The sequence below is a fragment of the Bufo bufo genome, chromosome 8, assembly GCF_905171765.1.
Source record: "Bufo bufo chromosome 8, aBufBuf1.1, whole genome shotgun sequence".
NCBI classification, from domain to species: domain Eukaryota; kingdom Metazoa; phylum Chordata; class Amphibia; order Anura; family Bufonidae; genus Bufo; species Bufo bufo.
Window position 1 is genome coordinate 23,929,916 of NC_053396.1, and position 13,211 is coordinate 23,943,126.

Genomic DNA, 13,211 nt, shown 5'->3' on the forward strand with positions numbered 1-13,211 from the left:
TTGCTTGTACAATCTGCAGATCCTGGTGTGCAGTACTCTATTAGACCACAAGGGGGCCTACTAGAGCTGTCAAGAGATCACGCTCCCACTATGAGCCTCCCCTGTAAATAATCATTTTGTATGATTCTCTGTGTCGGGATCCAGTCTCATGGCTACAATGCTAGGAGTTCCCCTTTAACATGGCCACCTTTAAATTGCGACATTGTGGCCGACAGCGCTGTGTATGAGTCGGCGTGGTCATCCTGTTCACACTATGGGATTTTCTTCTGCCACATCACAGACACTTTACCAAGTGACACCCCAGATTTTTTATTTTTTATTCTTAAAGGGCCAGCACACCTAAAGTACAAACCGAATGGTAATAAAAAGTGATATAAAGGCGTGATTACTCCAGCGTTGCTTATCTATATTAGTAAACCCATCGAAGAACACTACAGTCAGCTGACATGGCTGACAACAGAGAACAATAGTGTTTCAAGAGCATCTTATTAGTTAACTCTATCCAATCCTCCATTATGAATGAATTCCCAGCAGTCTGCAATGAAGGTCCAGATGGGTGTTACCAGTTGGAGTGTGTCCCTGCACAGCCTGACACCGGCAGCACTGATAGTAGTTACTAAAATAGACTGCATGTCAGGTCAGGGGACAGATCCTTGTTAAAGTGGTATTCCCATCCCATTCCCATATGCCATCATGTCGGATCGGTGCGGGTCCCACCTCTCGGACTGGTTTCTATTTCCAGAACAAGATCCCCAAAGTGAATGAGAGCATAAGCATGGCCGGCCTCCATTCATAGCCGATCACTGGTTCACCTATTTCAGGCAGTCCCATAGCGGTGAATGGAGACTCTCTTTCGGAACTCCCTTAGGAGTGAATGGAGAGCGCATGCACAGTTTGCCCTCCTTCACTTTTGGGGCCCTATTTTGGAGATAGGAGCAGGTCCCAGAGGTGGGACCTGCACCTATCTGATACTGATGACATATCCTAGCGACATGCCCCCAATGTCTGAGATGATAAAACCCCCTTTAAGTGCAGTATCCCTTCAATGTAGATGGACTTTAGGGGCGGTGTCCCTTTAAATATGTAAAAATCGGGACCCACATGTATTCATATCTACTTGTTACAAGTACTTAAAGGGAATGTTTCACCCCCAAAAAAAAATTCTAATCTCTTTTTATTTTCTATTTTCTGAACATGATTATGGGGGCGGCCATCTTGTCTGAGCTTTTCTTAACAGCATTTAGAAACCATTAAGAAAAATTGCTTTACAGAAGCCCCCATGGGCGATAGACACAATGGGGACCTTCTATGGGAGAGTTTTCTAGGCATGGTCTGTGACCTGTGCAGAGGTCATTATAGAAGCAAGAAGTAGATAAGCTTTGCCAATCAGCTATTCTGAATGGAGGGTCATATGTTATCTATACACAGGGGTGATATCTGTCCTTGCATTCCTGCCTGTAATAATAAGCAGATAACTGCAGTAAAGGAATCTATTTTTAGGCTTAGTGGCCAGTGCGAAAACTGCAGGAAATTATGTTTTTTGTTTAAATATAAATATTGAAATGGAAAATTAAAAATAATATAAAAGATTCTTTAAAAATGTGTTTAACGTAAAAATGCGATTTAAACAATAGGTCATTTTCTGAGGACACATTCTTTACGAGCATTGAGTATAATGGACTTATGAAAAAGTCAATAATTGCTAGACCCGGTATCTAGACTGATAGCGATAAGACTTTCCTGAGAAAGGACAGCAGTCCCACAGATATGTACAGTGACTGCACACAGTAAGACGACCTATCAGAGGACAGGGCATGGTCAACCTAGGTCCTCCAGGAGGGCTTCGATGGAGCTGACTCCGTAGAGGGTTCCTACTGGTTTAGAGATGCCTTGATGCATCTACATCTCTCCCTCCCCTTTCTGCATCCCACTCCTTGCATGAACTTCCCGAAATAGAAACCACGTGAGGTCTTCTGCTCTCAGCTCTATGACAGTGCCGTCCAGCAGCAGCAGCAGAAGGGGTTTACTCTGAATGGAATCAACAGAAGGGATTGAGAAAGGAGGGGAAGAGCTGGAGTAAAGAGGCGGAGGGGTGGAGGACAACAAGGAGCCCTAGCCATCGAGAGAGGAATTGGCTTTGACAGAGCTTCAGAGAAACACAGCATCAGACGAAGAAGGAGTAGGTGCAAGGCAAGAAGAGGAAGGGCAAGACGAGAGAGGAGGGTTAAAGGGAGGAACTATCCACCCTGAGCTATTAAGCCTCCTGGTTCAGGAGCGTAGGATTTAGAAAACCTTGTAGGACACCGTCGATAGAGCTGATATCGGGCTGAATTACACTGCAGTTTTAGCCGACTTCTTGAGGGCTTGGGTTTCCCACCGATCCCCCCAAATTTCCTCCTTCTTTGACGTCCAACGCAGTAACCCATGAGATTCTTCCGGCTCACCTTTAAGTGCTTTGTGGACGGTTTCTGACTTTGCCCCCTCAACCCCTAGTCCCTTTTCTTCTTTCTCATTTTTGGGGATTTTTTTTTTCCCCCAGATCCCTTTCAATTGCCAAATTGATTGACTTTCTTTTATATTTTTATTTTATTTTTTGCTTCTCCTACTGTCGTTTTGTTTCTTTTACAGTATTATTTATTTCTAAGGGGGCTTGTTAGGTCCACGAGCGGGTGGTAGGGAAGATACCTGAGGATCAAAGAACTGGTTGGGTAAGCTTTGGGTTTTTGTTTTTTTTCTCGAAAGATGGAGAAGAGGAAATTGTCCTTGGAGAATGGCAGCTACAATGTCAATGTGGATGAAAGAAATGGACAACTCATACCGAGCGGGAATGGGCATACCGACTTCTGTCCTAATGGCTCCATCAAAGGGGGCATCATCTTTCCCTCAAAGTCTAGGCAAGCCATTCCTGAGAGGGAAACCTGGACTCGGCAGATGGATTTCATAATGTCCTGTGTGGGATTTGCCGTTGGACTTGGAAACGTGTGGAGATTCCCCTACCTATGCTACAAGAATGGAGGAGGTGGGTGTGTAGAGTCATGACACTTGTGTAGAACATACCCTTCCAGGCCTTGGGTCCCATATTTATTTAGCTAGTCCTCCTGGTTCTTACCAAAGTTGTCAGCCTGTATATGTTCTGTCATCCCTGTCTGCTTCCCACATCGTACATCAGCAGTTCAATAACTAGGCTGTCCCATGCCCATGCTTCCAGACCTTCTAGTTTTTCCTTACTCTTGTCAAGGTCTGCTTCCATATCTTCATTCAATTTATTTGTAATATCACAATGACCTAACCTTAACTTCAGTCTATTCATAGACGACCACCCTGGCCAAAGCACTGTCTCAGGCCGTATGATTTCTGATGAAGCAGGTGCATAGGACAGGACCAGCAATGGTCAAGGACAAGCGAACACTCTGCTAAGCCAGGGATACCATAGGTGCTTTGTATCCTAGGTTTACGATGTGTGGTTGACGGAATATTCCCTGTCTCTAGGGGGTACTTGTCCTCATATGTGCTTAGAATAAGTGGTCAGAGCCCGGGTGGGTGCATTGATGTATGACTTACTGTCACTTTAAGTACCTACCAAGTGGCCTACGTCAGGTCTGCTACTGAAGAAATAAGTGACTTATGGGAAATGTACAATATAAATATGGGATCTCTGCTATGAAATACCAGCTTCTTAGGGAAAGCAACAGTAGTGTAACTTTATTATCTGCATACAAAAATTAGGGTGAATATCTATGGAAACAATAGATACATAGATATGATAGATAGATACATAGATATGATAGATAGATAGATAGATACATAGATATGATAGATAGATAGATAGATAGATAGATAGATAGATAGATAGATAGATAGATAGGAGATAACCTGATAGATATGAGTTAGATAGATTAGATGGATAAATAGATATGAGATAGATAGATATGGTATATTATATATGTATAGTATATAATCAGTAGTGCTCTAAGCTAATGTCAGCCGTCTACTTCACATCACCCCTTGCCGTCTCCATTCTGTCATTCCTTAAATGGGGAGCTCTGGCCACTATAAAAAGCAGAGAGGGGCGTGTGCGCACACTGCTCTGGTACCTAGGGGGTTAACACACGCACCAGACAGACCCGTCGTATTCGGTTTCTTGGACGCCACTTTGTGCTCCTGAATTTCAGGACTTTGTGTTATATCTCCGTGTCCAGCAGTATCAGTCTCAGCTCCTGAGATGGATACACAAGGGCCCCTTAATGAGCCTGTATTAAATTAGAGCATGCACTTGTAATGCAATGTCATTACGTAGTAACATAGTCCATAAGGCCGAAAAAAGACATTTGTCCATCCAGTTCGGCCTGTCATCCTGCAAGATGATCCGGAGGAAGGCAAAAAAAAAACTGCGAGGTAGAAGCCAATTTTCCCCACTTAAGGGGGAAAAAATTCCTTCCCGACTCCAATCGGGCAATCAGAATAACTCCCTGGATCCCCAACCCCTCTCTAGTAGCTATAGGCTGTAATATTATTACACTCCAGAAATACATCCAGGCCCCTCTTGAATTCCTTTATTGTACTCACCATCACCACCTCCTCAGGCAGAGAGCTCCATAGTCTCACTGCTCTTACCGTAAAGAATCCTCTTCTATGTTTGTCTACAAACCTTCTTTCCTCCAGACGCAGAGGATGTCCCCTCGTCACAGTCCTGGGGATAAATAGATGATGGGAGAGATCTCTGTACTGACCCCTGATATATTTATACATAGTAATTAGATCTCCCCTCAGTCGTCTTTTTTCTAACCTGAATAACCCTAATGCTGATAATCTTTCAGGGTACTATCAGGAGAATGAGGGTCCTGTGACCCCAGAAAGATTAAATTAATTAATTATAGTCAATGGGGACGGAGCGGCGGTCTGGCGGCACGGCGAAATAGCCGCAGGACGGATCCGACATGGTGAACAGCATGTCGGATCCGTCCTGCCGCAAGTGTGAAAGTAGCCTTAGATAGGTACATGATATAATCTGTAGTGAAGGTAATCTTCTTACCAGTGACTGTATTTGTGAGTTATAACCTCCCTTCTGCTCCTCAGCTGTGTCATGTGACCAGCACTCTGATCTCCAACTGACACTGGACAGGAAGTCAGTTACTTCTCTATTTGTTCCTATGAGACTGACATTGAGGCTCCCATAGGAATACACAGAGAAACTGGCTTCATGTCCAGACATGAGATGCTGTGTTATTTAGAGAGTCAGGTGTTGGTCACATGACACGGCTGAGGATCAGAAGGGAGGTTATAACCTGAAAGGATACTTTCTTTCACACTTGCATTAAAGTTTTTCCGGTATTGAGTTCCGTCCTAGGGGCTCTATACCGGAAAAAACTGATCTGTTTTATCCTAATGCAGTCTGAATGGCGAGCAATCCGTTCAGGATGCATCAGTTCAGTCCCTCTTATGTTTTTTGGACGGAGAAAATACAGTTTTCTTTCCGGCCAAAAATCCTGAACACTTGCAGACCTTTAAAAATGCCCAAAAATTACCGGATCCGTTTTTCCAGATGACACCGGAGAGACGGATCCCGTATTTCAATGCATTTGTCAGACGGATCCGCCTCCGGATCCGTCTGACAAATGCCATCCATTTGCGTCAGGATTGCTGGATCGGGCAGGCAGTTCCGGCGACGGAACTGCCTGCCGGAATCTTCTGCCGCAAGCGTGAAAGTACCCTAAAAAGATTACCTTCACTACAGTTTACTACAGAGAATAAAAATGCTTGTGGGAGCGCTACTTTAACGGAGCTGAGTTGCGGACACAGTTAGTGGACAGGTTAATATCAGAGATATAGATTCAGATAGGTTACTAGAAGATGACAGCAGGTTAATGGTGAAGAACCATAGTGAATGTGTAACCATGGATGAACACAACGGAGCAGAAACATAACTCACCGACAGAATGGACAACCTTCTCCAACCAGGGTCAGCATATATCTACAGGGGGCAAAGGGGACTTCTGCTACTGATAGCTCCACAGATAGATAGAGAGATAGATAGATAGATAGATAGATAATAGATAGATATGACATACATAGATAGATAGATAGAATAGATTAGAAAAGTATAATATATAGATAGATAGATAGATGATAGATATGAGATAGATAGATAGATAATAGATAGAGATGATAGATAATGTTGTAAGTATTCCTTATGGCAGGGTTGCACAGCCTGCAGCCCATGTCCACATGTGGCCCTTGATACCAGTCTCTGTGGACCCCAACCATCTGGTTACATGCCCATTTGTATCTGGTGGCTGCTCACATGTATTTTCCATGTCTTCTCCTATTAGATGGAGTCCTGGCAGTATAACCGCCACGCATGCTATATACGTTCCATATGCCATAAATGTTTCTCTTGGTCATATACCCCTTTAAGTTTTATTTTTGATCCTGGGGATTGGTTCAGTCTGACAGTGCACCCCTTCCTTATAGTATAAGAGCGGGGCTTATATCATTGGTGAGGTCCTCATGACCCTACCACCCAGGGACAGATCACTCTCAGTCCGCTGTAGACTGTAGTACATCGGTGACACTACGGGGACGCTGTACTTTCAGTCTCTACCATTCCAGTGCAGCACCCATGAAGCAGACCTCGGTATTCACGTATTTTGACAATCATTAACCAGCCAGGTCTTACAAGTTGGATAGGACTTCAGATAAGAAGAGATGACAGATCCACGTCCTGAGTTCTACCGGTGACGTCGGTGGGAAATTTAAAGGAACTGAGTGAAAGCAAACTCCATAGATAAGGTGTTACTCAGGGGATTGAAAAAAAGCACCATATAGTGCCGCGACTGCAGTCATCCTCTGTCCACAGGATAGGGAATGACTAAGTGATCGTGGGTGGTCCGACCGCTGGTCGAGCATGCGTCCTGCTGCTACAGTCATTCTCTATTGGACAGTTGGAAATAGGTGGATCCGAACTCCACTTTGGTTCCGACTGGTACCTCGTAATCGAAGCCGAGTTCGGATCCAGGTTTTAGATTTTTTTTTTTTGTTTAAAAAATCAAAGGCCAAAGTTCTTCACCGAAGTCTCGCGAGACTCCGGGAATAACTGACTTCGCCTTAATGGAGGCTGTACATTTTAACGCACAGCATTAAACCGAGGTTTTGAGCGAATTGACTTCGGATCTAGGACCTAAAGCTCGCTTCTCTCATTACCAATAAATAACTGTGAAAACCTAGCTAGATGTGCAGAAGGACCTGCAATGATGTCATCAGCATGTGATCAGGGCAGCCATACAGAGTACAGAGTCAGTAGTTTTACAGCTGAAGGACCTGTGACGATGTCATCAGCATGTGATCAGGGCAGCCATGCAGAGTACAGAATCAGTAGTTTTACAGCTGAAGGACCTGCAATGATGTCATCAGCATGTGATCAGGGCATCCATACAGAGTACAGAGTCAGTAGTTTTACAGCTGAAGGACCTGTGGTGATGTCATCAGCATGTGATCAGGACAGCCATACAGAGTACAGAGTCAATAGTTTTACAGCTGAAGGACCTGTGGTGATGTCATCAGCATGTGATCAGGGCAGCCATACAGAGTACAGATTCAATAGTTTTACAGCTGAAGGACCTGTGATGATGTCATTGTCATGTGACCAGGTCAGGGAGTTGGAGCTCAGCCATGGAGAGGAAAATGTAGTGAAACTACATGGGTAGGAGGGGTGAGTGGTGTCCTGGGATTGCCCATAACATCCTAATGCTGGGAGTTGTAGTTTTCTCCTCTTTTACTCCTCCATATATTGCCCACTAATTTTCCCTTGTTTTACACTGCCGGCAGTAGTTCCGGCAGAGAGCAGTCTGCTGTAACTCTCTGGATCTGGCACGGCTTGAGGTTATCGGAGTTCCCACCAGCCCCATTGTACCTGTAGAGCTCCAGGAGGCTGTTCCCTGCCGAAACAGCGTTCTGGAACTACTGCCGGTAGTGTGAAACAGGCCTATACTGGTCATGATGAGACTTATGATGTTCTGCAGCAGCTGAGGTGTATATTAGGTTTGGTTCACATCTGTGGTAGTGACGTTCGCTGTTCTGCTCTGTCATAGGAGCAGAACAACGAAAATCACGGTAGTGCCGGATCTGGCTCATCCGGACATGGGGGCCCAATTCAGGTTCTTGCTATGGGGCCCATTGTATTCCGCTGCTCCTCTACTTACTATTATTTAATTTCTTCTAGTCTCTCTGCTTTAAGGCATATTTTATATGCTGTAATGGTGGCTTTACACATTATATTCAAGTTGGCTGAACCTGCCAATTTTGACAGGGCGAGGCGACTATCTGATGTGTATGGAGGTGTCCTCATTCTTGCAACGTGCCAGACCGCATGGGCAATATGTGAGTGTAATGGTGTGCCGGATGGGTGTAGTAGTTGTACTCACTTCTGTAGCTCCCCTGGGCCGGCCTACAGTGGAGAGGAAGACAGCAGTAAATCCTCCGGCGCACTCTCTGTTAAAGGGAACACCAGCCAGATGGTGGTTGAGGTGCCCTTGATGGTAATGGGTATTGAAGGTGCTTTTGCCGCTGGGCCCCTGTGTTGTTTGTGACGTCAGCACCGTTAGGTGCAATGAGGAGATGGGATGGAATGAAGGAGAGGAAGTAGTTGAACCAAACAGGAACTTTACTTGTAAATTGTAGTCTTGCAATAAATATCATCAATTAGCAGCACTTTGTCATAAATACAGATGGTAAAGCTGTAAATCCCAATAACAGGTTCAGTGAGGTGGTGTCTGTAGGTTCCAGCTCAACTGTGTAGAAGTGATGATCTTACTTGTACTTGGTTCCTGATCTTGTTCTGGTTACTCAGCATTTCCATAATGGTTTGGATCCTCTGTAAGTAAATATTCTGACAGATGGCCTGTCTGTCCTTGGTTATGGTGGGCAGCCTGTAGCTTAGAATCTCTCCACCTAATGCAAAGGTGACTAAAGCCTGATAAACAGCAGTTATCTTCTTTTGTCTATATTCTATAGTTCAGTAATCCAGTAATCCTGCAACCCAAGGGCGGTCTCCCTTATGGCAGGCAAACTCTCTGCTCCATTCTTTGAAGAGGTTGCATAAAATACAGCAATTATTCTCTTAGTCCCTGGAAGGGTTCCTAGTAGGGGTGTTACAGTCACTGATCCATAAGTCCTAGTCTTGGACTACATGGGCTGAAGTAGCTTCACTCTCTGGGGCAAGGCCCAGAGGACACAGCCAAGTCTGGCTCCTCTCCTCCTAATTCCTCACTCCTAACCTCCCATTTCTAATCTCCTGTCTAACTTCCTGTGTGCTGACCTATATAAACGGTGTGAGGGTGACACCTAGTGTTGGCTATGTGTAGTGCATCCACCAGCCTGTAATGGGAATTTAACAGCTGTGACAAAGGAAAATACATTAAATAGTGCAAAATGACATAGGATGGCATATAAACATTTTGAAGTGGCCCATTCACACATAAGTGGGACACTACAACTCTCTCCTGAAAGAACGGATTGGGCATATTGAAATTTCCATGTCCAATCCTTTTGTTCACAGGGGAGATACACTACTGCCGGAGGTGTCTGCCACCGGCTTCCTCAGCTGACCCTATCCAGAATACATACTGTACATGCTTAGCTAAGCAGATGATTTTTAAAATAAGAGTGGCCTTAAAGGAGTTGTCCCACAAAAAAAATAAAAAATCGACATTTTTCAAACCAGCACCTGGATCTAAATACTTTTGTAATTGGATGTAATAAAAAATTTTGCATAGTCACTGAGTAATTCAATAAAATGTATCTGTATAGCGCCACCTGCTGTTTGTTCTTTTCCTTATTCTCTGTCGACCACACTTAGGTGGTCGCACATGCTCAGTTCCATCCTTGAACTGCCACCTATTAGAAGCTGTGACAGTTAGAGGGAGAGAGCTGCAGCAGAAAGGACACATCTCCTGAGCTGTGATCGGGAGAGAGCTGCAGCTGAAAGGACACATCTCCTGGGCTGTGATAGGGAGAGAGCTGCAGTAGAAATTATAAGACCCCTGAGCTATGATATGGAACAAGCTGAAGCACAAATAACACATGCCCTGTTCTGTGATAGGGAGAAAGCTGCAGTAGTAAGGACACATCTCCTGGGAAAGGACATATGTCTGGTGAAAGGGCACGCCCCCTGAACTGTGAGCATCAAACAAATCTAGCAATGAATGGGGGAGATCTCTGGGCCCATGCGAGGTACAGGGCTGGTTCTAGCTTTCTTAGAAAGAGTATATCATGTCCTGTCTGATGTCTGATTTTCATTTATTTACATTGAACTCTATATCTGGCGGGCGGCAGCAGAGATCTTCCACATACTCCTCTTCTCTTAGTCAGTGTCCGGGCAAATTTTCTGCACTAGATTCCTAGTAATCTAGTGAATATTTGTCAAAAAGAAATCTCTGTTTTGCAATGAGCACTACCACCCTTATAATTACCATAGTATAGTAGTATATATTCGGAGGGGGGACATGGCTGTGCTGAGCTTCTCAGGCAAGTACTATAAACCCGCCATCTACTGGAGAATCCAGGCCTGGGCTCTTCTTCAGGCCTCTTCTTTCCTGTTTAGGTATTTCACACCCTTTAGTTCTCATTCGTCTCCCTCTCACGTTTTTCTGTGACCAGACCACCTTGATGTGTTGAGTGTTTATAGCCCCCATTAACGTTATGTGACTTGTCTCCATGAAGCCGCACAGCAGTAATATCTGGTTGATTCACAGCAGTTATTATATGACGGTAAACCCCGCAGATCTCCAGCCCTGCTCTCCATCCAGCCTTAGAAATCTTTCCAATGTCACTAGATGGGTTATTGGTTCATAAATGTGCAGCGTACTCAAGTTGTGTGTAGTAGGTGTTTCTGGGTGATGTAGTGCAATATACACTAACCTGGTACAGCTGACTCTCTGCAAGGGCAGGTATAGGTAGAAATAGTTCGTGACGCCAGTGCCAAGTAAACGGTGGCACGCCGTTTGCGGAAAGCAGAAATAATTTGAGGAAACGTGGTGTTAAAACAGAACTTCAACTTTAGTAGTTTGCAGGCAGAGACAATATTGGAAACGCAGTTCCTCAGCATACAGTCGATTTTGCAATTCGGTCGATGCAGGCAATTCAGTACAGCAGGGTAATTACAGAGTGTTGAACGCAGGATTTGCAGCAAAGGAGCTTGCACTCTAACTCTGTCTGATCCTGGAATGTAGCAATTCTTCACCAAGGCCCATTAACCTAAGTCTGGCTTGATCTCCTTGATTATGGCTTAAATAAGTACCTCCTCTGTTTCTCTCAGTACCTCTGGCTCCTCTGATCTTTGCCTCAGTCTCTCCTTGCTTCTGAATGGTTCCTCAGGCCCTTAGGCTAAGATGTTCCTGCTTCTGCGTATGGGTATTCAGGAGGGAATCTTCTCCTGAACAGCAGGCTTCAGGCCTGGACTTGTCTCAGACATTGTCTAATCTCCAACTGTAGCTTACTGAAACTAGACTCCGTCTCCCCTTACACTTCCCTGTCTGGCCTTATATAAACTAGGGCTCCCTAGCTCCCTCTATGGACTAGAAGTAGGAATGACACCCCTAGCAAGCCTGTAAGTGCAAGTTTCAGTGACAGGAAAATACACACATTACATTACATTTTATAAAACTGACATATAGCAACTTCTCCTAATTAGGAGGGACGACAGCACACCAAGTGACCTTTGGTAGTAACGGGTATTACAACTCCCGTATACTACATACCCCACTGCTTTAAGCTGAGTACGACCTCGTACTCCATCATGGGTCTTCCAACTGGAATCTCTACCTGAAATAGAAAATAGAGACATGCAGGCATACATACATGTAATTAATCTGCATTTACATTTACATCAGGTCCAATTGGCAAAAGTGAAGTGTGGTGACAAGGGGCGTCGTTCTCTTCTCTCAGGATAATGAATGGAACGGGGGCGCTGACCTGGCACAGCGTAACATTATAACCAGGATAGTCCATGACAATGAATAAGTCCATGATAAAACAGTAGAAAACAGTATAAAAGTTCTTGGAGGCTCAAATAACAAACATGAGTCCGTACCCAGGTTATTTCTTATTAAATCACAGAGGCTCTCATGCGGTGGAGTCCATCTCTGGGCACAATACTTTTAAAAGAATAAGAATCTCAGAGGCTCAGGTTCTTTTGAGTCTGTCTCCGGGCACGGTTCCTTAGTAACAGGTTGCACAATAAAATGACAGCAGGAAAAGTGCTGTAAAACCCCTGATCAACCTGAAAAGGGGGTGAAGGGTAAAAGGTGCAACAAAGGAACAGGCACAACTTGGTGTGGGTAGCAAAAGCAGGCAGGAGGTCCTGGAAACAAGCCTGGCCTTGCTGACTTTGTGATTTCAGTGGTCAACACCTACCACTGAGCCGTGGACAAACTGGCAGCCGCAACAAAGGACCAGCAACATAGGACTCCTGTCCTGGAAGGGTTAACATCAACTTCCTATGAAGAAATAAATCAAAGGCCTAGCAGGCTGATTACAGTGGCCTATCATATCCACTTGGCTCCGCTGGCAAGTACCGTCTGTAGTAGTCCTCTACAGGAGGATGGGCCCACATAACAGTGTCAGGGGGCAGCTGTAGAGTAAAGGGGCCCCTAATAGGTATTGGCCCCATAGGCCTAGGGGTGAACCCTCTGATGGACCGTGCCGGCCCTGGCATGATCACTGCAGGGTGTGACGTGCTTGGCACCGCCGCAGCAAGCGGTCCGGTGCTCGGGGTGCAGTAATTTACGGCAATCGCGGGTCCGGTCTGGGGCACTGACGGAGCGGTGGCAACAGAAGGCGGTCGGCGGGTGGTGACAGGCACCCTTACCTCATCCTTCCTCGGCGGTGTCTGGATCCTGGCGGTGTAGGTCTTACGCAACTCCCGCAACTTCTCCTCCAGCCGGACGATCTGCTCACCGATGCTCTCTGTGTCGGAGTCGCTGTTCTCTGCTGGCGCCGCCGGCGCAGGTACAGTCACCGATGACGCAGACTCGGCCTCTTCAGGTTCTGGACTTGCATCTGGTCTCCGTCCCATCCGGATGTTCTCAAAGGTAGCACTAAGTCCTTTTAACTGCTCCAGCTCAGATATCGTCTTCTCCCGACGAGGCAGCTCGGGGGAAGGGAAGGGGCTCACCCATTTTTCCAACACGGTTGGCTGCCAGAAGACGTTTGGCCCA

At 45.4% G+C, this 13,211-nt stretch overlaps 1 protein-coding gene across 1 annotated transcript in view; it reads left to right on the top strand.

Moving 5' to 3' along the window:
• The first annotated feature begins 1,986 nt into the window (after positions 1 to 1,986).
• The window catches only part of SLC6A8 (solute carrier family 6 member 8), a 60,527-nt gene continuing 49,302 nt past the window's right edge, over positions 1,987 to 13,211 (top strand). The window contains exon 1 of the mRNA XM_040405871.1: positions 1,987 to 3,019. Within this exon, the coding sequence (XP_040261805.1) occupies positions 2,743 to 3,019 (277 nt within the window). The 5' untranslated portion in view covers positions 1,987 to 2,742. The remainder of the gene's footprint in view (positions 3,020 to 13,211) is intronic.